The sequence below is a fragment of the Pteropus vampyrus genome, unplaced genomic scaffold, assembly GCF_000151845.1.
Source record: "Pteropus vampyrus isolate Shadow unplaced genomic scaffold, Pvam_2.0 Scaffold3, whole genome shotgun sequence".
In the NCBI taxonomy this organism is placed as follows: domain Eukaryota; kingdom Metazoa; phylum Chordata; class Mammalia; order Chiroptera; family Pteropodidae; genus Pteropus; species Pteropus vampyrus.
The window spans coordinates 2,551,832-2,578,971 of NW_011888784.1; the positions used below are offsets into that span (position 1 = coordinate 2,551,832).

At 38.1% G+C, this 27,140-nt stretch overlaps 1 protein-coding gene across 1 annotated transcript; it reads left to right on the forward strand.

Moving 5' to 3' along the window:
• Positions 1 to 6: 6 nt before the first annotated feature.
• On the forward strand, positions 7 to 19,807 carry MEX3C (mex-3 RNA binding family member C). Its single transcript, XM_011360472.1, has 2 exons — positions 7 to 272; positions 16,778 to 19,807. The coding sequence occupies exons 1-2, from the start codon at positions 104 to 106 to the stop codon at positions 18,001 to 18,003; spliced, it is 1,395 nt and encodes a 464-aa protein (XP_011358774.1). The 5' UTR covers positions 7 to 103; the 3' UTR covers positions 18,004 to 19,807.
• The last annotated feature ends 7,333 nt before the right edge of the window (positions 19,808 to 27,140 follow it).

Here is a 27,140-nt window from a genome sequence, read left to right on the forward strand (position 1 = left end):
GGGCGGGTCCCTGGGGTCGGTTCTGCTGCCGGCTCCCGGCTTCGATGCTCGGGAGGCAGCCGCGGCGGCGGGGGTGCTGTACGGAGGGGACGATGCCCAGGGCATGATGGCGGCGATGCTGTCCCACGCCTACGGCCCCGGCGGTTGCGGGGCGGCGGCGGCCGCCCTGAACGGGGAACAGGCGGCCCTGCTGCGGAGAAAGAGCGTCAACACCACCGAGTGCGTCCCGGTGCCCAGCTCCGAGCATGTCGCTGAGATTGTCGGTCGCCAGGGTGAGTGCAGGGAGGGGGATTTACTGGGCATGGCCCCGGGCGTGGGTGGGGAGACGCGAGAAACGAGCTTGGGGCAGAAAAAGCGAACCTGGTGAGCCCCCCAAGTCCACCACGAAGGGACCTGGGAGGAGCCGAGGGTCGACGGGATGAGAAGATGGACCATCTTTCGAAAACTCATGGTGTGTACCGCTCTTTTTGCATGATTAAAAAGGTATTAAGTTTCTTGAGCCACCCGATCCGGCGGTGTTCACTTTACTCATGCAGTATTCGTGGAACACCAGGCTGGCGTGGCACCAGAAACCTCAGTGAGGTGGTAAAAGGTTGGGTCGATTGTGCATTCGGTGTTCTGCATGGAAACCTCCGAGGTTGCAAGTTGGATCCCCGACTCTTGTAAAAGCGCTCGGCTTCCTTTACAGCAGTTTGTTCAGATAAAGAAATTGACAAATGGAGGCTTGTAGCGAGTTCTTTAGAGAGAGAAGGGGATGTTCAAGTGGTGGGTTTCATAAACAGCTCCCTCTGCTATTCCGAAACTTAGCTTTTGAAGTGCAGCCTAACTCTCTTGTTGATTTTGTGTTCCTTTTGATACATTTTAACTCGAAAAGGGACATTGCCTACTTTTTAGTGCACTTTAGTGTACACGATGAGGGAAAATTCAACAGTAAGGCAATTGAGTTAAAGAACTTCATGCGTTTATTCCGTTTTCAGTAAATTCTCTGCTCTTGCCAGCACACCAGTACTGCAGACAGACTCCTCCCACATTGTTCAGACAAAGGACCTATGTCTCAGATTCCAGGAGTAGATTTGTGAAGGTGGGGGAAGGGGATGCTCAGAGTACCTCGGAATCCGACATTTTTAGAGACGGTCCAATGCTCTTTAGTGTAGTTTTTTTTTTCCCTTTATTAAAGTAAATATACCTGCAGCTACCTTATTACAATATGAGTTAGCCTGGTTGATGCGTGTCTCTTTGCTGTTAGGTTGAGAGCATTGTTGGGGTCAAATAAAGAAATGATGGCGCTGCTGCTTAAATGATCTCATCTTTCCCAAGTGGTCTAAAGTACACAAAAATAAGAGGTCTGTTGAAATGGTGGTTTCAGATATCAGAGTTGGCTCATTTCTTACCTCTAGGATTTTAATAAGAAAAAACCCATCCGAAATCCGGATAGAGGAAATGGCTTATTTCAGACCACCTGATGATTGGTACTTAAAGGCACTGTTCAAAGCTGGTGCCATTCAACTGAGAGTTTATTACTATAGTTTGGTAAATAACTTTCGCATGCCTTGTTTGGGTTTTTGTAATACTTAAGATACTAATCCAGGAGAGAACTGTTTCATCTTACATAGGATAAAATTATAACATTTCAATTTCTAGATCGAGAATGAGTTGTCATTCAGTTAAGAACATCCAACAATTGCTATGTATCAAGCTTATATTTTGCCAGGCATTGAGTTCATGGTAGTTGAGAATGTGAGGTTGGTTAGGCAAACTTGCGGACCTTGATAACTAACAGTCTAATAAACAGTGGAATGGCACTAACTGTAATGTGTGACGTGCAGAAGTCATACATAAGAGAACATCAACCCTCGAGGGCCTTGGAGAATGGACAGGACTTTAACAAGTGGAGATGGAAGAAAGACTGAGAAACAATCAGGAAAGGTGTGGAGGAATAATCCTAGGTCTGATTGGAAAATTGCATTTTTAAATTTTTTTTATTTTTATTTTTTTTAAGGATCTGAAAAGGGGCCAGGAAGGTGTATGTTTAAGCCAGAGTATGAAAAACCTTTATCACTATACTAGGGTGTCACTTCCTTAGCGCAAGTTACAACAATGTGCTTATGGTGATGGTTTGGAATAACAAAGAACATTTACATGTCAGTTTTACTAAAGGTCAAGATGATATCTTTTGTACATTTGGTTTAATACAAACTTTTGTTCTCTATATTATATCTTTTAAAGCACTATAAAATACAGGTCCTTTATTGTGCAAACTGTTAATCTTTATACAAATCCATTATTTAAAAGTAAACTGAATTCATTCCAAGTTTTTATTTTGTATCTATTAAATTACAGCAAATAAAATAAAGTCTAGGTTTTTTTTTTAGGGCTCTGCTTATTGGTTAATAAGGAAATGTGAATCTATATCTTAGGCCATGGAGATAAATTGCTCTCTATTCCTTTTGCACGTAATATTTTCCTAGAATTGACAGTACTGTTAAAAGTATGTCATCATCTTCTTATCTTATTAAGAGTAGGAAGTCGTGCTCCTTGCTTTTCTGAACCATTCAACTAGTGGTTCACTGACCCCCTTTACCACCCCGACCCCTCAGCAGCACCATAATAAAACCTGTAAAGTATTTTCCCATTCCTGTGGAGAACTAGGCAATTTGTAATGTTTGCATCCTTTTACAGTGTGATAATTTCCCCTAAGCGAATAAAGGCAAAACATTTAATTTGTTTGCTTTGGATGAACTAAATTTTCATCCTTAAGAATTATCTATTCCTGCCATTTTATTCATTACCTGAAGTCATAATTTTCTGTTTGACATCTCTTAATTGGTTTTGAAAATCATTATGTCCCAGGTGTAGACATTTATGACTTCAGCTCTAAAGTGAAGAGTAGGACAAAAATGGAATTCTGAGCTATATAGATTTAGCAACTCGTGTAGATGGCCTCTGGTTCCAGTGTCTTTCAAAAAACCAAACCACTGCTTTTGATAGTGATCAAAGTTGGCAGAGTGTCGACCTCGTATTTATACTACCTAGTAGTGTATGGTTGTTTGCAAGTGTGAAATGGGCCCCATTTTTGAAGGTTTGCATCTTATTTTTAAACCAACTGTATTTTTAAAATGTATAAAATAATGCCAGGAACTAAAGAGGCTTACTGATAATCAAAAAAAGTTTTAGAATATAGACATTGCAAGTACACTTGACAACAGATTTAAGACCTTTCAAAAATGTAGTACCTGCAAGACATATATGCACAGTGATTAACAGGTTAAAGTCAGTGGACTTTGTTCCAATTTGCAGTCAGTTGCTATCCAGTTAGACTAAAAAGTGAATTAAAGTAGAACTCTATAATGTAGTTAAGACATTCTTAACTACATCATAAATATTGATGTCATAGATCCAGTTGTTTTAAAAGACTTAAAACCCAAGGTTTTATATCATTGTTTAAGATTAATGTGTCTTCAGCTGTTTTCATTAGTGACTTTAATTGATGGTATATGCACGTGTTCTCACTGTCTAAAAAAGCCATCTCCAGCATTTTTTTATTGTATACCTTCGAAAAAATTTATACTCCCAATATCTGAATATTTATGTATGAATAATATGTATGCTGATATAGTATACATTATAAAGCGTGAAAAAAAGAGCAAGGTTAAAATGGAAATTGGAGTTATACTTTTTTTTTCTGAACTCCAGTGGATTTTCTTGCACCTTACTTTGTCTATCATTGAGTTAGACTCTTGGAAATTTTTTTTGTCTTTATTAAACTACTCCACCTTTACTGATCTCCAGTAGTTGTGTTTATTGTCACTTTTTAAACAATATGTTATATTAATTCAAATTGCCTTAAATGCATCCTTGAGACAATTTTTCCCAGTTTCATAGAAACTTTCTCAGTTTCTAAGTTCTAACAGCAACTAAAATAAGGTTTATGCGTGTTTGTCCGGGAGAAAAAGAAAAGGCTTGGTCTTGCTATACATATACTCCCTATTCAAGAAGAAATGCATATTTCATGAGGAAAAACAGTTTCAGAATAATGCTAAAACACAGTGTCTTTTTCTTTTGGAGCAGTGCAGGGGGGTGACAGCTCTTTTTCCTGGTACTATATTAGGTGCTTTACTGGTGCCATTTAACCCTCTGGGCAGTAATCCTCATTTTACAGATGTAGAATCTGAAGTTCTGAAAGGTAACTTTATCAATTGATGGTACTAGGATTTGACCAGTTTGTTTGACATTATGAAGTTCTCACTCTGTATTGCTGCCTCAGTATTGAAGCATCCTGCTCTCGAAGGTTAATAGTATTTTGGGTTAATTTCTGCTCTAATCATGAGTTGGGATACTATATGTCTAGTATGTATGATTTTAAAATATCACTATGTAAAAAAATATATCACTAATAAAAGTTTGTCTCTACTACACAGAAGGCAGAGTTATTCTAATTTTCTAGTTTTAATGTGTCTAAAAATTCACTGCCATTTTATAGTTAAAGTTAATTTGTGTGTATATACACACTAGCTTTTAAAATTAACTTTCTAGGCTTTAAAATTTAAATTAATAATAGTTTGATTTAGCTCTGGGACCATTGGGAAAGGTTCAATTATAATTGTTTTTGCAAAGGGGTGGGGAATCTTCTGCCTTTTCTTCCTGTCTTATTCAGCTAATGAACTATTTTGATTCACTAGGGAGGATATGGAAAATACAGTGGTAAATCAAGGGTGTATTTTCTACCCTCACTTACCAGCAACCTGAAAATAATCCAGAGAGTCAAGTATTGGAGAACTATTACTCTGTTAGAGATTTCTATTTAGAAAAATTTCCAACAGTTTGTGGGTTAGATGTTCCTCTAACATCTTAAGTTTTTAAAGAAAAGTAGCATTTAGTTATAGGATAATGCTTAATGTTTCGTGTATTTGGTTTTGAATGAGTTTGACATTTGTACAGATTAAAGAATTTAATAGCTTTGCCTTAAACTGAATAAAAAATGTTCTAGAATATATGTTTTAACATAAAAATATACATATTGTAAATGACTTCAAATTGTTCTTAACAGTCTCTGCTCAGTTGTATTTTGGAAAGAGCCAGGAATCAGAAATTAAAATTTCTAAATTCTGATTACTCTGTGCCAGTAATTCTGTGATCTTGAACAAGTCACTTAAACTCCCTAGGCTTCAGATTCCTCTTCCTTAGCTGGACATAATAAGAGACTGAATGATACACAAATAAGTTGATAAACATGAAATTAAGTGATAAGCACATCTTTTAAGTTAAATCTGAAATTAATGAGAACCACTGTTTAATCTTATTTGCCTTTCTTGGCTTCAGCAGTTACACACATTTTATTCTCCTGTGATAGAACAAGAATGAACTGATGTCTGAATGCCTGTTAGATACTTGGCACTTATGTCCAGATCAGGCTTAAATTGTGCTCTGATATCAAAGAACCACAACTTCTCAATCTTAAAAGAACAAAGGTTTATTTCTATTCACAGAGGCTCTGGTCATTTTAGTCATTCAGGGACACAGGCCAAGGAAGCAACCTTCTCAAGTGTTGGTCCTTCCCCCTCTGCCAGAGGGATGAGAGACAATGGCATAGCACCTGCTAGTCTTTAAATGTTTTAGACCTGGCAGTAATAATTATCACACCTGTTCATATTTCATTAATCAGAGCAAGTCATCTGGCCACACCTAAATTCAAGTGAGCAAGAAAGTGCATTACAACCACGTGCCCACAAGGAGAGAGCCAGAATGTTAGTGAACAGCCATGATGACTACCACAGTATTAGTTTGTAATCTATGGGATTGTTACAGGATTTTCTTAAAATGTAATTTATACCATGTAGAATTTGTAATTTAAAATTAAACTCAAAATGAAAAAATAGATAATAACGTTCATAAGATACTAAATAGGAAAGGATATTTGCAGTTTAAAAACTCATTTAGGAAACTCCAAGTAGATTATGGATAATCTTATTTTAAAACCTCATTGATGTTTAGGTGATTCTAAAGTGATATGTTTTTTATTAAGCTGCGTCTTAATGTTTCCCACATTATATACCATAATTTGTGGGTTCGCTTGTGAATTTTTTCTCATGCTACCATTAGATACTGTAGAGACATTTTTAAAGATTAAATCTGATGTTTAAGCCTTTACCATTTTCCAGTGTTACTATTACCAAGCCCAGCTATAAAACTGAATGTATGCATAGCCTATTGCTATTTGAATAGCATTCGAGTTCAAGTCCTTAGTCTATGACTGGTTTTGAGAATTTCAAGTTACACTGCATAACTATAGAACCACTTTTATGCCAGTGTTTGGGATTTAAGAACAATTCATGTGCACATGGTTTGTTGACTTTGTCCAGTAAGCAAAAACTACTATTCATTGTATGCAGGGAGGCCTGGCTTGACCACAAGTAAAGTTTTATCATGGAATGATATGAGTAGGCCTTAACATAATAAAATTGTTTAATATAAACTGCAGGTGTAGTTGAAGGTAAGCGTAAGGTGGATGGTACTGAGCATGGTTGGAGGAGAGCAGGGAGGGAAATAGTACTGAACAACTAGAAAATCTCCCCAAAAGGTTACTGATGTAAAGTATTTGTTCTTTGAACTCATCTTTTATTGCTGTCCCCCTTTCTGTACCACTCTCCTCTCCGCTTTGGCTTTTTTTCTACCTGTCCACCAGTATTGCTTAGTTTATTGCAGGAAAGGACATTGAACTTGGAGTTAGAAAACGTGTTGCCTGCAACCTTGGGTAAATCAACCTCGTTGAGTCTCCATTTTTCCTCTTGTGGGGAAAATAAAACCAAACCTATTCTATCCACTTGCTTTCTTTCTCTGGTCCCACCCCCACCTCCCATTTGTTGTGAGGATCAAGTTCAAGATGCCATTAGTACAAATTCACTGTAAAATTGAAAGTATAGAAATAATAAATTGTATATGAGGTAAGGTAATTTTTATAATTTTTACTGCTAGATTTGTATTCTGAGGAAATGCTAGTTGAAACCAAAAATTGTCATTTTAGTAAGTTTTTCCTAGAGTATGCCACTAACTAAATGGTTTACATTATATTTTTAAAAGTTTACAACATGCATTCAAATCTATTTAAAATCAGGGTGTTTGAAATATAAATAGTGAAGAGCTAAGCTAGTGTGGAGGAAAAATTACTTTACAAATGAATCTGATTTCATTGTATGATGCCTAAACAGGTTTCTATTAACATCCTCTAAAGGGCATAAACCTAATTTTTAAAATCTCCACTTAGGACATTTATTCTGCCTTTCATCTCTAATTTACACCCTCTTCTAGGTGTTTCATATTTGATAGGCCAATGAGCCCTTTCTTTAATTAAGTATTTCAATACTCTAAATGGTAAAAAGGGGGAGAGGAATTTTCGATTTAGTTTAACTTCTGTTTTTAAATATACCTGTACATGCAGGGAAGTTGATTCCCCACTCATAAGAATCAAGTAGAAAAATAAGACAGGCTGAGAGAATGGTGTATTTAGGAGATAATAGTTTATAACTGAGCAATTCTGGATTTCAGTTTTCTCTTACCTATAAAATATTAAACTAGATTATCTTTTGTTCTTCTTATATTCTGATTTTTGTCCAAAAAGGGTTCCTAAAATCATGCAAGAGTAAGCCAGGTTTCAAATTACTGGTTAGATTGACTTCAACATATCTCCTTCCAGTTTTGTAAATTTGTTTAACATGCTTTTCACAATATAAATGTTTTATTTTTAGGAGTTATAGTCTTTAAATGTTTATAACTTCCTATAGAAAATTGATTCATTTTTCTTTTAAATAATAACTTTTAAGTGTGTCAGGCAGTGTATCATCTCATTGGATCCATTATTATTTCCACCATACAGATAAGGAAACATCTATGGATATAATAAATAACTTACCCAGAGTCTCAAGCTTATAGAATTGAAGACTTCAACACTCCTATCTCAAAATGTGGTAGGACAAGCAGACATAAAGTCAGCAAGGATATAAATATTTTAACAACATCACCACCAATATAAGAAAAGAAAATGACAGTTCAGTATCTGTACATGAACATGTATAGGCACCTACCTATAAGCCACCAGATCTTTTGGTGCTTGAAGTTGGTACAAGTCAATGAAGGCAGAACGGATTCTTAGTCATCTTTACATCCTTAATATCAGTCAAAGTACCTGAAACAAAATAAGATACTCACTATTTGTTTTATTGAACTGAATTGTTGGATTAGAAACTTGCCATTTTATTATTTATTGTTTTAATTTCCATGTTGTGGTAATTAGGGTGTTTTTGCCTCTTTCCTTTATCTTTAACCCTTTACCTTAGGAGCCAGTGAGCCTCGAGTTGTGTAGAGCTTTTAAGGACAGTGAATGCTACTTGACTTTAAAGCATTAGATGTCTATATGAATACAAACTAAAATCACATAAATGAAGCTGCTTGACATGTTGTCATTGATACCTAAAGTGAGGCCATATTCTTAAAAAATTTCAGAGAATTTTGACTGGAAAGAGCTATAAAAAGACACTTGAACCCCTAGAAAGGAGAAAACTATTTCTATATTGTGATTTAGGAATACATTGCATTGCCAATCTAAACAATTTATGTAAATGTTGGATTAAGTTGTGTACAAGAAACACTCTTACTGGGTAGTCATCAGTCTTTGAAGATGTAATACTGAAATTGAGTCTCTTGGAAAATCAAAGGAGCTTTTGAATAGTCTTTCTAGACTGTTCTAAAAGGAAAATGATCTTACTTTATATAAAATCATTAAATGATATGACCCCACCTCATTAATTCTAATATATCACAAAGCATGAATTTAATGTGTTTCTCTAATGCTTTTAGAGACAAATAGTATGGCATACTGAAAAATGTGTGGAATTAAGACATCTTGGATTTGAAAGCTGACTTTGCATCTGGGGGATCTTGAGCAATTCTGTTAAGCTCTTTTCCTGCCCTTAAAGAGTACCTCTGAAACACTCTATTATGATGATTAAATGAGAATATAAATAGAGTTTGAGAAAGGGTGCTGTAAGTTTTTAATATTTAAAAATTAAGTCTAACATCTTAGTTTTACTCGTGAAATAACTTGAAGGAGCGGGGTGTGGGGGGAGTGCACAGTCTAAAAAGCTACCCTTTGCTGAGCACCTACTTGAATAACAGGCATTGTAATCAGCGTTTTTAATATTTTATTTAACCTTTGCAACAACCAAATGAGAGAAGTATCTTTAATCATAGTTCCTCATCTGTGAAAGAGAGGCAGAGGTTTAGTGACCTATTAAGGCTCACAAAGCTGATCATTGATGGTCCAAAATCTTGTGTTCCTAACCATTACTCAGTCTTTCTTTGAGGGGGGAAAAAAAATAGATATTCATACGTGAAATATGGTAGTATCGGATTGTCCAAGTGCTTTTTAGATTTTTAGAAAGAAGAGGTGACTGTATTTCCTAGGAGAAGAGGGGCTTGGTGAAAAAATATAAGCATGGAAAGGACCTAGAGTTTGAATGACCTGACTAACGTTGACACCACAAATAGCTGGTGATAGATTAGAACTCAGACCTACAGACAATCAATATTTTGTTCCTTACATTGTTTCTTTTAAACTGGACCTTGGTTGAAACCCATATAATTTTATTAACCAATAAATTTAAACAAAGTGGACCTTGAAAGGTTCATGTGTAGTAGCTAAAACAGTAAGAGTCATACCTATGTTTGTGTTATTCTTGAGTTCATAGAGCCTTTCACACATACAATCTCATCTTTTCCAAATGGCCATGTTTGTTACTCAGAAGAAGTGAGGGGATAACGGAAGTACTAGGAGGGTTTTCTGGGTTATGTAGGGAGATATCTGAGCAGAAGTAGAGGAGAGGAACAAGGCATATTTAGGAGATGAGAAAGTCTGGGAGAAAAAGTAGGTTATAGCCACTTAATGGGGAGGGGGGCGCTCTAAGAAGTTCTAATTTTCTCAGAGGTCAAAAGAACTACTCAAGGAGTTTAACTCCCGCTCCTCATTTTTATTAAAGTGCATGTGTATATGTATGTGTAGTAATTTCCCAATCAGATCTTCTTCCGATCAAACAAAACTACTTTGGGGCACTCTTTGAAGATGGGTATACCCCAGGGACGACCCAAAGTGAAATATACACGTAATGTAGTTTTGGTGTTTGTTTGCAAGGGTTTTTTGTTGTCGTTTTTTAGCTTTCTTAAATCTCTTATATATGTAGGTAATTTATGAAACGAATGGAAAATACAGTGAATTTAATTTCTGGAAACCAAAAAATTGTCTTTGTCAAAAATCAGCAGTACTTCATATTAGGGGCTTCTTTTTAAAAAACAAACAAATTCTTTGCACACCTACAAGATAGAGTTCAAACCCTTGCTTGACATTGAAGATGTCCACTTCCTCATCTAGCCTTCTCCCCTCCAGTCACTTGAAGCTCTCAAAATACCAAGCCAAGTATAAGCAGCACCTGACTGCTATGTTGTACCTTTGATTTCTGCTTTGGTACATGCAGTTCTCTCTACTTTCCTTCCAGCCTGGCAAAATCTCTTTTTTCAAGCCCAAATTCAAATGTCTTTGTAGCTTTCTTTAATTTATTATAATCCATAAAATCCTTTTCTATGCTCCCACTGTTTTGTATGTGTTTTCACTATATCAGTTATATCATTATTGTTTATGGGACTGTTACCTCTCTAGACTGAGCTCCTTGAGAGCAAAAGTTATGATAGTTCCTTTATATCACCTGGAATTAACACCTGCACTTTTATAGGGAATTTAATACTTGAATAGGTAAGTTCAAGCATTAGGCTGACCCTTTTTCTCACATTTGGTACATTTTCTTGGACTGAAGAAGGAGTGGTTTAGCTAGGAACACCTAGGCAAAGCCCTTAGGACAAGTGGAGGCCAGCTTTTACATGTGCATCTCCTGCCAGATCACTCACTTCTCAACATAAATACCCTATATTTTGTCAACATCGTGACTTACTTATTTTTCTACCTGTTTTTATTTTTCACTCTCTCCTGTCACCATATTCCAGTGCCTGTGATCCTCAAATTTTCCAGCTCTCCGCCCCCGCCACCCAATGCTCAGGTTTAGGGTTTAAATTTTTCACAAACCAACTACTCTCCTAGGTTCAAAAGCCAGGGACTTGGAAGAAAGAAAAAATGGAGGAAAAGAAAACGGTAATGTAATGTGGTAGCCAGAATAAAACCCTTCCCCCTCAAAGATGCCAACACCCTAATCTTCCAGAAACTGAATATGTATGTGGAGTATAGACCTCAAAATGGGGAGGTTGTCTTGAGATTATCTGAGAGGGCCCAGTGTAATGACATGAGTCTTCAAAAAGCAGAAACCCTTTCCTAATTGGGTCAGAGATATGAGAAGGGGAGAGATTTGTAGCATGAGAAGGATTCGACCTCCATTGCTGGCTCTAAAGATGGAGGAAAGGGGCCATAAGCCAAGGAATGTGTGTGGCTTGTAGAAGCTGGGAATGACCCTCAGCTGACAGCCTGCAAGGAAACAGGGAGCTCGGTCCTGTAATTGTAAGCAGCTAAATTCTGCCAATAACCTGTAGGAGTAAGGAAATAGATCCTTCCCTGGAGCTTCCCTAAAAAAGGAACACAGCCCTGCCAACACCTTGATTTTAGTCTTGTCTAGACCCATGTCAGACTTCTGCAGAACTGTAAAATTAAAACTGTGCAGTAGTGAAGCCACTGTCTGTGGTAACTTGACATGATAGCATTAGAAAACTAAAGCAGGTAGTAAGCAAAATTAGACCAAAAGATTTCTGGATTGAGGCCTCCATTTTCTTTCTAGCTCTCAGCTCCCAGTGGCCACCTGCACTTCTTGCCACGAGGTCTCCATAGGTTCATAGCATGGATTGTTTGCTTTCTTCCAGGCTAGCCAGAGCACATCTCTCTGACTGACTTCTGAGACAAGCTGGAGAAAAAACTTAGTAAAGGACTCATGATTAGGTCAGGCCCACCCAGGTAATCTGGATAATCTCCCTATTTTAAGGTGCGTTGATTTGGATCGTAATTACATCTACATTACAGACTGTAATTCTCCATCTGTTTCTTTTGTTTTAAGTACATCACTCCACATGTTTAATGGAATTAAAAAGGCCTTTAAGATGATCTAGTCTAGTAGTTTTGCACTTTGGGGGACTGTGACACACCCCCCACACACACACACACACGGTCACACACAAGCAAAAGAACATTTTGCATTGAAGCCCATTGTACATGTATTTCACTGAAACATTTAGAACACATGGAGTTCCCTTTTTCTATGCTACCCCTTAAATTAATATTGCAAACCCTTGGCTTGAGAAACACTCAAGATAACCATCCTTTCAATTCCTTTTCTTCCTTTCAACTCTTCTCCCAGCAACAGGGACCTCTCCCTCTTACCCTGTAGAAGCAAGATAGGGCCTTTGCTTCTGAGAGGACCAGAATTCTGGCTGCCACTACAAGGTTTTAAGGTGAAACAACAGCCCCAGCCACAGTGCTACAGAAAGGGGAAATGGGTTCCTACACCAGGGAGGTAAATCGGAGACTTTTTTGTTTGGGGGTAATTTACTTCCAAATAAAATTACAACTATGAAAGTTGGTGCTACCCTAGTTCTTAACCTCTATACTACAGGCTTGTATACAACTTTCTCAATGTTGGTTTTTATCTGTAGTTGTAAGAAAACAATTGTTAGTCCTTAACCTCTTTGAATTAAAACCCTTTGAGTTTTGAGGATATGAAATCATTTCCATACTGTTTATACAATTGAAAATAATCTCAGTATTAACCAAAAGTCTAATCAATAATGCTAAGTCTAGTAAAATGTATCGTTTCTTTATGTCTAATTTCTCTTTAATTCTTATAATTTAATCATATTTCTTTGAAAAGCTAATGCGTTTTTATGGCTCAAAATTAATAAAAAATAGTGTACAAGGAAAACCATCTCCCTTCAACCCTGTCCCCGGAGTCAACCAGTTTTATGACTGCATAGTATTCCATTATATATCTGTACCAGCCTCACACTAATACATATTACAAGTAATATAAAAGTCATTTTGCACCTGTTCAAGTATTTCTACAGATTCAGTTCTACGAGTAGGATTATAGGGGTAAAGGGTATATGCAGTTGTAATTTTAATAGATATTCCAGACTGCCCTCGGACAGTTTAGGCTCTTCAGCAGCTAGATATAAGGATCCTTTTCCCCATTCTTAATAGCACTATTTTTGATATTTGACAATCTTACAGGTGGAAAATGATACCTCCATTCACATGAAAATGGGAACTTTAAAGTGCAGTCTAATTTCTCAGTACTTTTATAGCTTCTGAGTTTCGTGCTGCTTTGAGATTATAAATTATTCCATGATTTTTTTAAATGTCTTTGAATTTTCAAATAGAAACTCGATCTAAAATGCTACCAAAAAGAAGCTTTTTTATCTCTACCTGAACAATAATAAAGCAAGTTTTTTCTCCTTTAGTTCGTCACCTATTTAGAACTATGTGCTGGTTGTTTGGAACTCAGAATATCTGTGTTCCTGTAGAAACAACATTATGATTGATGAGGTTTCCTTATAGTCTTAATCTATGAGTTTAAGCTCTTGTGTTAAAACAGTCCTATAAAACTTAGGAGAAGAAATAACTTCTGTTTTGTTGGCAGTGGCTTAAAAAGGGGTTGTTGGCTTTGTTATCTCCCTGTTACCACTTTTCCTGATCCACAAAACCTAAGCAAATAACCCTTTTGGGCAGAGTAAGTCCTGTCCTAACTCCCCTATCTCAGGCATAGTTCATGCTAAAACGTTCGTCTTCAGTCTCCCTAATGAGCCATGTATTAAACACCTATTTATTAGTACCAACCAGAGGCCAGATAATGTTCTGTGTACCTTTAGGCATATTTCCTTAGTTAATAATATATTTACTAAGTATTAAGTAATAAGTATTCTAAAGTGAAACCTACAGTTGCTTATATTCTCAGAAGTATTTATTTAGAGAAATTTCTTAATTCAAGTTTCTAATGGTCAAGATTAGTAAGGATGGAGAGGGGTCAATCCTTAAGCTAATTCTCTCTGTCCTTAAGAGAAATCACCCAATGTTTTTTTACAGGATGATCTGGGTTCTGTTTGTTAGGAATGTGATTCTATCAGACTGCCTTCTTGACAAGTTGTAGCCCAGAGTATAAACTCATTATCTGAATAATAAGTGTATAAAATAAGTGTATGATATGGTAATAATGAGTATACTATCAACAGTTACGCGTTCACATCACCACTTTCAGAATTTCTTAGATGTCTTTCCATCAGCCACATATTGGCCAATGGAAAATGATCTCAGTTCTCAGCACCAAGCATCACTTTCTGCACTGAATCAGGGAGTCTTCTGGAGATTCAGCCTATATAAATAATAAGTAGATATGGAAGTTTCGTTGCTCTGATCTTCACTTCCTGTTGTGGAGCAAAAGCAGGTATAGCATATCAATCTTCCGTTAATTCATTATAGATGTAAACTTACAGCAGCACTCTATATTAAAAACTTCTGTGTTTTACAGTAGCAGACATTTAACTTGTAATTTCCTGATAGCCCCCAAGCCACCCCCTCCCCTTGGCCCTTCTGACCTCATCCAGGTACTGCACTAAGTGCTTTCCTTACAGTTTTGCTTTTTGCTGTTTCTCCCCTATAGTCTTCTTAAATGAATATAGCCTTCAAGTTAGAGTAAACTCTACTCTAAAAGTGTTTTCATGATAGATACCCAGGATCCAGCAGTGAGACTATTTATAATTTCTACAATTTGTTGGAAAGGGGTCTTTATTTGTGGTTAAGATGTGAAAATTCAATGGTACATTGAGTAAAGTGTTGAATATGCTATAATGGAAGTTATAACATAATCAACAACTTTCAAAAAGGTTGGATTAGTAGTATGGGGCCAGAATATGAAAATCTTGCAGTCAACCACTCAGTGCTTTGGGAATGCTTAGGAAGGATGCACAAACCAGGCCTAAGGGAGAAGAATCTTCTTAGAGGATGAGGCATCTAAACTAAAATCTGAAGAGCTAGCAGGTGTTAGCAGACTTAGCCAAGAGGTAAAGAGGTGAGGACAGAGAAACATTCTAGTCATGGAAGCAAGCAAGAGAGCACACTGTAGAGGTTAAGAAGTGATGAATGGGGAAAAGGAGAGTGGTAAAGAGATAAAGCCAGAGATTGGTAATTGGGTGAAGAGGGGCCTGTCATGCCATATTTGCCTAAAGGTAAAAGGGGGCCATCAAACTACTTTATGCAAAGAAGTGTTCGTGCCATCTGTGCTTTGTTTTGAAAGCATCATCTGACTAAAGTGAATATAGAAAATGACTGAGTGAGGCAAGACAGGAGGCCAGGAGACCTATGGTGGGAGCTGGGTACCACTGCAGTTATGCAGATTAGAATTGATGTCTACAAAGACTTAGGTTTTGTACATTATGAATATACTGGGGCACAAAAAAGAAAGGAAAAGTTTAAGAAAAAGACTTGACCAGATTGTGACGAATATCTTCAACAGCACCTTAGTTTCATTATTTTGAGGAACTAGGAATAGCATGATATATTCATGAGAGCAAATCTGTTTTGGCAAGCTTCATGTTAAGATCTTGGAAAATTATAACCCCAGCGTTTTGTGACTTAGTTGTATATTTGACATTTTAAGTTAACAGTTTAAAGCCCTCTAATCTTACACAGCTGGCACTGATAGTAATGGGTGATTATTCCAAAAAGTTAAAGTAGGGAATCATGGTGGGTAGTTATGCATATGTGTCTTAGGTATTTTAACTTAAATATACGTCAGATTTGGGGCCAAAGCCTTTTATTTGAGAATGGGTCAGCCAATAAGAACAGTCCTTCAATAAAACCACATTTAATGCCCATATTCCATGCAATTTCAAATATGTTACTTTTGAATTTAGCAAGAATTTTAGTGAGTGCAAAGTCCTAGGCTTTTACAGTTGTCTCACCGATACATAATTCAACTGCCCCTTTTTTTTCCTTTAAGATACTCATCTTCATTGAAATTTTCAAAAATAATTTAATTTTCACATAAGTACAATGTCTCTTTGTATTCATACTTCACTGGTTTATGTAATAGTTAATTTAGTTAACACATGAGTACAACTACCATAAACAGATATGGAAATAAACAAAACTGACTCTTAGTCTAAAATTTAGCTGATGGGAGCAAAAATGAGATGCCCTACTAGCCATGAGCCCTTTGTTATTGTCATCCATTGAGTTTCACAGGAAGGAGTAATATTAAGTTAAAATAAGGCAATTAAGTGGAAATCAGTTAGAATGTCTACCACATGGTATAGTTGTATGAAACTTGAGGTTCTTGGACTAACAAAAAGACCATAGATTTTGAAATCTGACTTGGTTTAACTGGCTCTGCCACTTACTAGCTGTGTGAACTTGACAAGTGATACAATTTTTCTGTGCTCAGTTATGTTTCACAGTAAAAAGAATAGAAGAATCTAGTTCTTAAGGTTAATGTGTAGATTAAATGAGACAGGTGCTGTTCAATGTCTAACATGTACATTAATGGTTTCTCTTTGCCATTGACATTCTGAGGTGGGATAGTAAGCCTTCAGAGGTCTGAGGTTCAGACTACTCATGGCATAGCTTGCCTCTGTAGAGAACTCCAGCTGCCTAGAAGCAGATGTTAAGCTGGAAAGGAGCTTTCTGTGATTGGTCTTTATCAATATTGAAGTAGATGTTGATTCTTATGATTTCTTTTTTTTCTAACAGGTTGTAAAATTAAAGCGCTGAGAGCCAAGACAAACACGTACATCAAGACACCTGTTCGTGGTGAAGAGCCCATTTTTGTTGTCACTGGACGGAAAGAAGATGTTGCCATGGCCAAAAGAGAAATCCTCTCAGCTGCAGAGCACTTCTCCATGATTCGCGCATCTCGAAACAAAAATGGCCCTGCCCTGGGAGGGTTGTCATGTAGTCCTAATCTGCCTGGCCAAACCACCGTTCAAGTCAGGGTCCCCTATCGTGTGGTAGGATTAGTAGTCGGACCCAAAGGAGCAACTATTAAAAGAATTCAGCAGCAGACCCACACCTATATAGTAACTCCGAGCAGAGATAAGGAGCCTGTCTTCGAAGTGACGGGGATGCCTGAAAACGTTGACCGAGCACGAGAGGAAATAGAAATGCACATTGCCATGCGTACAGGAAACTATATCGAGCTCAATGAAGAGAATGATTTCCATTACAATGGTACTGACGTAAGCTTTGAAAGTGGCACTCTTAGCTCTGCGTGGCTCTCCTCCAATCCGGTTCCTCCTAGCCGCGCAAGAATGATATCCAATTATCGAAATGATAGTTCCAGTTCTCTGGGAAGTGGTTCCACCGATTCCTACTTTGGAAGCAACAGGCTGGCTGACTTTAGTCCAACAAGCCCATTTAGCACAGGAAACTTTTGGTTTGGAGATACACTACCATCTGTAGGCTCGGAAGATCTTGCCGTTGATTCTCCTGCCTTTGACTCTTTACCAACATCCGCTCAAACTATCTGGACTCCATTTGAACCAGTTAACCCACTCTCTGGCTTTGGGAGTGATCCTTCTGGCAACATGAAGACTCAGCGTAGAGGAAGTCAGCCATCTACTCCTCGTCTGTCTCCTACTTTTCCTGAGAGCATTGAACACCCACTTGCTCGGAGGGTTAGGAGCGACCCACCTAGTACAGGCAACCATGTTGGCCTTCCAATATACATCCCTGCTTTTTCTAATGGTACCAATAGTTATTCCTCTTCCAATGGTGGTTCCACCTCTAGTTCACCTCCAGAATCAAGACGAAAGCACGACTGTGTGATTTGCTTTGAGAATGAAGTTATTGCTGCCCTTGTTCCATGTGGCCACAACCTCTTCTGCATGGAATGTGCCAACAAGATCTGTGAAAAGAGAACGCCATCATGTCCAGTTTGCCAGACAGCTGTTACTCAGGCAATCCAAATTCACTCTTAACTATATATATATACATAAATACTATATCTCTATATGGACTCGTAAAGGCATGGGTATAATGGTACCCCCAGTAAACTTCCTAATGAATTCTTATGACTGTTATCAGGCTTTATTGGGATTAGGCTAAAGTTGTTAGTAAACTTATAAAAGGCTGCTATGGTAACACTAAACCTAAGTGGTCTCTTGTCTATTAGTTTGGTTTGAATTATTAATATCCTGTAGACCCAGAGACAAAGCTTATATAAGAATTGCTAAAGCTGAAGTTCAACTCGGCTGAGTGAAGATGATCATAGGTTGTGTGAGCCTATGAGAAAAGTGTATACGTCTAAAATTTAAAAACAATGAGTCCCAAAGCCTAACCACATTAAGAATTTATGGAGGGTACTTGGCATTACAGATGATTCAGACACTTCCAGTGCTGCCTTCTTTACACTGCCAGTTTTGACAAAACAGGTTTGTTTGTTTTTTATTTTACAACAACTTATGCCTAATTCTGCAGGATTGCAAATAACTTTTTAAAGCATTGTGATTACTTATTGGTAATAACAGGCTGATGGCAGTTTACTCAATCACTGGTTATAATTTGGGACAAAAACTGCTACATTGACCTTCATCTCGCCCAGAGTGCTCACGGTTGGTATGATCAGTGGTTCAGGAATGCAGTTGTGTTGATTGTGAATTCCTACCCATTGCCTCCCTCAGTGAATGTGGAAATGCCACCTGGGTTTTCCCATTGCAGGAAGTGCTTTGGGATGCACCTATATTGGCTAATAATTGAAGATGCGAACATTCCACTCATTAGTCTGATCAAGCTATTGATTTTTAGACTCTAGATCAAAATGTGAAACATTTTATGTTCAATCCATATTTGTCTTGCACATTATAAATATTTTATTTTTTAGTAATTTAGGGAAGGGGGAGGGAGAGAGGGATAATGCCCTTAGCATAATTCACAAAAGCAGCTGTGACAACTTCCAATCAGTTTACTTCATTTCAAAACTATTTCCAATCACAAGGAAAGATTTCTTTAAGATACACTTTTACATTTCATCTGTGGATGTCTATAACTTCATCCTCAGTATGTTCCCAAATCTATGCTGGCATTGAAAGGACAAAACATTATACTGGTGGGGTTTTCTACTAATTATTTTTTGAAGCATTATTTTCCCAACACAAAAGAGCTTTTTTTCTCAGTATAACAGAAGTTGAAATCCTATGTGTATTGAATAGTAAATAGACAAATTTTATTTTTTATTTCCACTTGAAGAGTTACATTTCGTATAAAAGTTTACAAATAACGGTTTTTATTTTGATTTTTTCAGTATAAAAAAAATTGCCTTGATGGCATATTATGATGTAATGCTAATTGCTTGTAGGATAGTTAAATGTCAGTATTGAAACCTAATCTTTAGCTGCCGTCTTGTAGATATGAACGAATGTTCACCAAGCATGTATTTTGTATTTTGTTGCATTGTACACTGCAACTAATAAGCCAAGGAATCGACATATATATTAGGTGCGTGTACTGTTTCTAAAAACCACAAACTAAGAATGATAAATTATCAATATAGTTTAGTATTTGCTAATTTTACTACACTCTTTTGTTATGTATATGTAGGGAAGTCATAGGGATTACAAATTCAATTTGAGTAAAGTTTAAAACCATATATTTTATGATAAAGGGCCTTTAACTTAAGATGGCCAAAGCACTGATATTATATATTTGCTGTAAAGAGAATTATAAGAGTTTTATTTTTCTGATATTAAAAGTTACTTAATAAAGACTTGTTTCCATTAACTTGAATGTATTCTCCTTGGTGTTTTTCATGTAGTCTTTAGTTTAGACTGGAAGATACCTATTTACCGAAATTGAAAATTTCCTTTTACAAAGTTTCCCGTTTCCAGCTACTTGTGTCTTTCCTATAAAGGATTTTAACAGGAGAATCCTCTTCCAAAATAAGTTTTTAGCAAGTGTGAAGAAGGCTAGAATAATTAGGTTTAGGAAATAGGTGTAGGGATGTTACCACACTTCACATTATTTATCAGTGAACCTGTTAGCGTAAAGACACTGGTTCTCAATCTGCTACCTGTTCCTCAAATTTCTACTTTTCTCATTCCAAAACTTTTTATAAATAGTGGGGAATAGGGACGTTTATAATGTATCACGAACATCTCTTCCATGTCAGTATACACAATATAATTTAGTGGTTGCAGTAATATTCTGTTTTATGGCTATTCCATACCTTAACCATTGCAGTGACTTAAGTTACTATGGGCAGTAGAGCATTGATGAAATAGGGAGGGACGTTGAGAAATCTAATAAGATTCCATTTAATAAAGATTCAGAATAGCTGTTCTCTTTAAACTGCCATACCTTCATACTCGAATATCTCAGAGTATTTCCCTTTAAGTATCAAGCTGACAATATGAAGTAATCGAAAATTGTGAAAGAATATTAAATTTTCCTACTTTGGGATTTTCTATGCTGCCTCCGTATTAGTGTTATCTGCTTTTATATTTTAAAGGTGGCATTTGTACACCTGTATGAGAGAACTTCCACAGGGGATTAATGGTTAAGATGTTTTAAATGGTAAACAGTTCATTGATCAGTTTATTGATGGAGACTAGAAGACAAAAGAGAGCCAGGGCTGAAAAGAAACCACCCATTTCTAGGCCCCTCAGGGTATTTTTTAGATGTCTCATAAAAAATGGAGATGTTTGTAACCTGATGCCCAAATGAGTTCCTGCTGCCTTTCTATTTAAAATTATAAATCTTCAATCTTTTGTAAGAGTGTGTGGGTAAATACCTTTTTTAAATGTGTTTTAAGAAGGAGCTATGATATTCAGCTATGATATATACAACAAACTGAAAAGGACTGGCTTAATAAGCTTACTAGTTTAAGAAGAGACAGTAAATGAGGACCAAAATTATATAAATCTTTGTTCAGTGCCAACCAGCAATATTCCAGTTTATAATTTACTGCACATACTAACATTGAACAATAAAGATGGGGAAAGTCAGTCTCACCATCTTAAAAGCTGTACAAAAAAACCCTCAAAATAACAGGAGACGGCCTATGCCCCAGAGATAGATGGAGATTGTTAAATTTGAATGTTCTTGGATAAGTCAGTAATAGTCTATTTAAAATGAAAAATTCAGGGTTTTTTCAAATGTGATCCTGGAACTACAAGAATAATAATTATTTATTATTAAGCTGGAAAATAAATTTTAGTTATTTTTGTATATTAAAGCACCAAGGCTCATATCATGACATCTCCCAAGATCAAAAACAAACAGTAGAACCCTTGACATGATTTATTCCTGCAATTTCAGAGGAATTACCAAGGCATTATAACGAGAGACTTAAATTGGGATAGTGGTTTCAAGCCTAGATGTAAAGTGCCAAAGTATGGAAACTAGGCATTGTACTTTTAAAGATAAATTTAAAACTAGAGAGCCAAGATTTCAAAAAGGATTGAGGGAATACTTGATAGCCTATGGATTTCACTAATGCTAAACATTTGTAAATTGTCTAGATTTAAATTCTTTGAGGTTCACTATTAGGTGATGATTAAAAGAATATGATAATAGAGTTAATAAATAGCCATGCCTATTATTTATGAAGAAATTGTAACTGGTCAGTGCTCATGAAGTTAACTTTTCTGAAAGGCAAACCACAGAGAAAAATGGGAGGGATGGGCTAGTTAATTTCTTTCATATTGGAGTATATGAGAAGAACTTGCTGGGAATGATTTTAAGAATTTCATATGTGTGAAAATGTGCAGGTGTCTGAAAGAAGCTCTTAAAGCTACTTTCTTAAAACAGTCTGTACAACCTCAGTTAAGGACTCCCCCCGCCCCCATATCCAGTTATTGATAAAATATACCAAGAATGGACTATCGCTGAGCTCAGTTCTGTTTGAATTAAATAGCAACATTCCTTTGTTATTCTGTACATTACCAAGTTTGTACTTCTTGGGAACTTTGCACATTTTTTAAGTCATCAAATAATATTCCTTAGGATGTTTCCTTTTAATCTGGAAGTTGAAGTTACCTGCAGGCTAGACATAGCTTCCTAGGTTTGTCTTTTTAATATATGGATGAAGGTTCTCTGAGAAGCCACTGTCTCATTTGAAATTGAGAAAGCAAACCAAAAGTCTAATTTTCCTGGCCTGTTCCCAGTGGTATTTCTTGAACCACATGAAAACCAGTGAGATCTTATCCTCATACCTAGAAGCTTGTGGTAAGGATGTTGAGTCAGGAACCTTTTTTTGTTTTCTCTTTGCAAGTACTTTTTCAAAAATAGATCCTCATGTCAACAATAGTATTTGCGGTCAAGGAGTACAGAAATGGCCCTTTTATTTTCTTTACTAGTAGACAAGCCTTTTCTTGATGTTCCGTTCATTTCTTCGACCTTTTCCATGACTTCACCTCAGCTCTTACCCCCTATATTTTTAACTTTCCCCAGGATAGCATCCTTCTGTCACCCCATCCACCATTGCCCTGAGGTAAACCTTTCTAGGTAAAAGGTGGAGTCAGTAACACTCCAGATCTGTCTCTGAGGCCTTTAAAACCCAAATAGAGCACTGAAGGGAGTTGGATATATACCACCTTTTAGGGTACATCTAATTTTTCAGTCATTTCTCATGCTTTTCCTGGTTTTCAAAACTGCTCCTAGGTTAAGTCTACAAAACTTATTTTCCAGCTTTAGATTCTATTTCAATTCAAGTTCCTTTCATTTCTGGCTTCAGTAGAGGGCATCTAATCCTATATGTTGCAGATTATGTACTTTGAATCTTATTTTCCTTATCTGTAAAATGGAAGTAATTACTTGCGAGGATGACATGACATTCAAGTAAGAAACTAAAGTAAAAGGCCCTTGGGTTTTAGAACACTAACTTTGGTTGGGTGACCCAGTTAGTACAAAGTGAACTTGGTACGTAATCTTATTTAATCTTTACCACAGCCTTAGGGGTGTAAGGATTGTCTCCATTTTGCAGAGAAATAAAAGCTGAGATTTAAGAGTTTAACTGGCTTAAAAAAAAAAAATCTAAATGCATTTTCAAAAGGATTTCATAGAAAACGTCTCAGTTGCCTATAACTGAGCTGTGAGCATCTTGCACTTAACTCGATGATGCTCTAATTTCTAGGTGAGCCAGTCAAAAGATTCCAGTAGCTCTTCTTAAAATAATGGGATTATTTGTATTTTCAGACCATTGTGACCATGTAGGACTTGGGCTAGATTAAGGCACCAATATGGACTCATACTGGGCACTAGAGTCTAGCTCCATCAAGCAAGAGAAATGTCAAAATTGGCTGAAACTGAAGGAATCAAGATTTTTACTTGGGTTTTTTAATTTTATCTTTGAGACTATACCATGAGCAGATATTGGCCCATCCAGATAACTTGGTTGACTTTCTGAAGAATGTCTTTCCAGAATCATGGAACGTCCTTTTACTCAATGCTTAGTCTCTTTAGTGTGTAGTTTGCTTTATCCTAGAAAGAAAATCAAAAATAGACCACATTTTTCTACTGGACCACACTTCAACCTCCACCTGCTTTCCCATTCTGACTCTAATTTCTACTGCTTTTTCACATCTTACAAAAGGCTGCTTAAAGCATTGCCCCATGAGCCTCCTGTGTTCTGAGGTCACAATTTCAATGTGTACTGTGGTGGGGGGGTGGGTAGGGGAGTCCCATGGGTCCCACCGGTCCCACACTAACAAGCAATTTTCAGACACCAGCGGGGTGTCCTAGAATTCAACTCGATTCTGACACTATTGTTAAAAATTTTAACTTCTGAGGCTGAAAGTCTTTATAAAGAAAGGGTTTGTTGGACCATTGCTAGCAAAAAAAAAAAAAAAAGCGAGACCAGGTTCTGGGGCCTGAAGTCTACACCACCAGCAGCAGTGCCAGGTGGAAGTCAACAGACCCACTGTCCTGGTGCTGGCGAGCATTTTCATACATGAAGTCGGGGAGAAAGATTGAAGTTTTGAATGAATTTACATTAGCTGTAGAAAAAGGGAGTGGGTGGGAGAAGGTGAAGTGGAGCTAGGCCTGGGGTAGGAGCAGAGTCCATAAGTCTGGAAAGCTCATGTATAAACAAGAAGCAGAGGCTCCTGGGATCAATGGCGCCTGGCTGTTTCCTTAGACAAACGCGGAAATAGCCACCTGTAAATTAAGTCAGTTCCAACGTACGTTCAGGAATGTGAGCAGTCTTGTTAGCTGGCCCGTAGCTATTAACAGACTAACCGTTCTCTCTCTCTCACTCTCTCCAGCCCACTGTAATTTAATGTAAAACATCTCAAGAATTTTCTCTCATCACTATCTACCCAGAGATAGCATCAGATTCCTCAGGTTAAGGACTCGGTCCTATTGCTCCCTCTTCCACTTCAGAGTCCAGTCACCAGCCCACGTTTACCTGTGCTGCTGACTATCTGTAAATCAAAGGTTCCCGTGATTCGCTCCTCGAGTTTGGTTCATTTGCTAGAGTGGCTCACAGAACTTAGGGAACAGTTTACTTAGTAGATCAGTGGCTCGTAAAAGTATAAAACCCAGGAACTGCCACGTGGAAGCGATGCGTAGGCCAATGTGTGGGGCAAGGGCCACAGATTCCATGCACAGCGCAATCTTCCAAATCACATGCCCTCCAACCCAGAAGGTCTCCAAGCCCTGTCCTCTTAGGTTTTTATGGAGGCTTCGTTACTATTCATGATTCGTTCCATCCTTGGCCATTCATTCATTGGTGATTCAACCTCCGGCCCCCATTCTTTGGTGAGGTCCAGAAAGTCACCTCATTAACCAAACAAAAGACACCTTTGTCACTTTCAACCCTTAGGAAATTACAAGGGTTTGAAGAGTTGAGAGGCAGGAACCTTGGACAAAGACCAAATATGTATGAGAAATATGTTTTGGTCATCTGAATGATCAAAAATATTTTTTTTCTTAGAAATCACAATAGTTCAAGTCCAATTTCTCTAACAACCCTGGGAGGTATAAGTGCTAAAGATGTCATAAGGGAGAAGAGGGTTCCTCTTCTGGGCATCTTTGCAGGAGTTTTCATTCACTGCTGGATCCCAGACTTGTAAACCTGTTTGCTTCCCTCCCTCCCCTGTCTACTTGGGCTAATCCCAGCTTCTTCCTTTTGATCAGGGGTTTTCAACCTCAGCACTACTGACGTTTTAGGCTGGATAATTTGGGGGTGGGGGCACTGTCCTTTGCATTATAGAATGTTTAGTCGCACCCCCGTCCTCCACCTACTAGGTGTCAGTTGTACACACACACATCCACTTGTGACCATCCAGAATGTCTCCTAACACTGCCAGTTGTGCCTTGGGGGTGGGGTCTGGAGGCAGTTGAGAACCACTGCTTTAGACAGACATTTGACCAGAGCCCTTGTCCAGTCAGTCAACTTGAGCAAGTCCCAAGTACTAGACATTCTATGGGCACGTGAAAGAAAATGTTTTTAAATGGCTAAAATAACCACTTGAATGAAGCATGCTACTACATGTGTTATATACAGCTGCATTTAATCCTCAAACTCCATGAGGGAAGTAGAACCCCCTCTTACAGATGAGACCATCTCAGATGAATGCACTTGTCCCAGGTCACACAGTGAGGAGCAGAACCGGCATTCAGCTCTAGTCCATGGGATTCTGACACCAGGGTTCTCCAGCCCTGCTCAGTACGGCCTCCTTGCCCTCAAGCAGGATCCCTGAGTGTCGTGCCCCCTGCTTCACAAAGCTGTCTTCTTGCACTTTCCAGGGACTCTATCAAGATCTCTCTGCTGCCAGATCCCAGGTCACTCTGCCCTGAGGTCCATAAGCCTGGCAGCTTCCTTAGTTTGCTTCAGAATCTATTTAGGGAAAGATACTATGTTTGTGGAAAAAGCAATGAAGATCTAAGCTGCCTAAGAACCCATGTTCTGGGTGCCAAGAGTCTCCTTGAGAACCTAGGACATCTGCACCTTCCAGGGAAGTCTCAATTTTCCTTGGTGTCCCCATTTGTCCCTGGTTCCATGAAGGAACCAGGCCTTCAAAAGCACCACCTCCAGGCATCAGGGAGTGTTGGGGAGTGTTGTCTTACTATGCTGCACTTTGAGAAACATCCTTAGATCGTTTACTCCCCACTAGCAAAAGATGGGGAAAAATAGAAATATCCAATAAGTGTGAGTCCTTGGTCCTCTTTGCCAGATCTGTATACAGTATCTCAGGGTGCATTGTGCAGTGCCAAAGCCATTTAGAGCGAACCCTGGTGGACTTCCTCATCCTCTAGGGCTCGATACTAACACGCTTGGTCCAGCAAAGTTCCAGGGGGCTTTGTCACTCTGTCACTCAGATTTTGAAGAAATCACTAGCTCATCTGCAAAGGGACCACAACTCAGTGGGCTCCAGACCTTTCTACCTCCTACCCTGAGTTTCAAGAGCAAACACACCCTTAAGCCAGCAATGCTTAATTCCACCTGAACATTAGAGTCACCTGGGAGCCTTTTTGGAAGCGACGATGCTGGGTCTGCCCGCTTGAGGTCCTGGCGTAGTCAGTGTAGGGTAGGCAAGGCCAGGATGTGTGTGGTGAGGAGGTGGGGGTCTTGGTGTTAAACTCTCCAAAGCAAGGCTTGTGGACTCAGCTGCAAGCCTGAAATTTCTTTACAGCCTTGTGTTTAATCTTGATCAATGAACAATGTGCATATTTCTGAGCAACATCCATACTCGATATTAAGATATTTTAAAGACTTAACTCCCGGCATACCCTTCCAAGAGAAACACCGACGTGCCTGGAAAGTGTTTATCACATATCACGTGCTTCCGGTGTTGCTGCTTTCCTCTGAGGCAGGTGAGATCCAGAGCTTTAAAAACCTTTTCGTGTTCTCAGTCTGTGAAGATTTGTCATGGGAAGAAATCTTCCAGCTTCACAGCAGTTGATGATTTTCCTGCGGCTTCTGGGAACCCCTTTCTCATCTGAATCAGCGCCTGGGGTTCCCCGTGGTCAGGTTCTTCAGGGGCTTGGCAGGCTGCAGAGTTGCAGTTGCTTCTAAGCACATGTAAAAGAGGAACAAAAAACCCTGTGCCTGAGTAACATTCTATTCTGACCAACGGTGGGAGGCGGGGGGACCTTGACAGAGTACAGCAGGGAATAC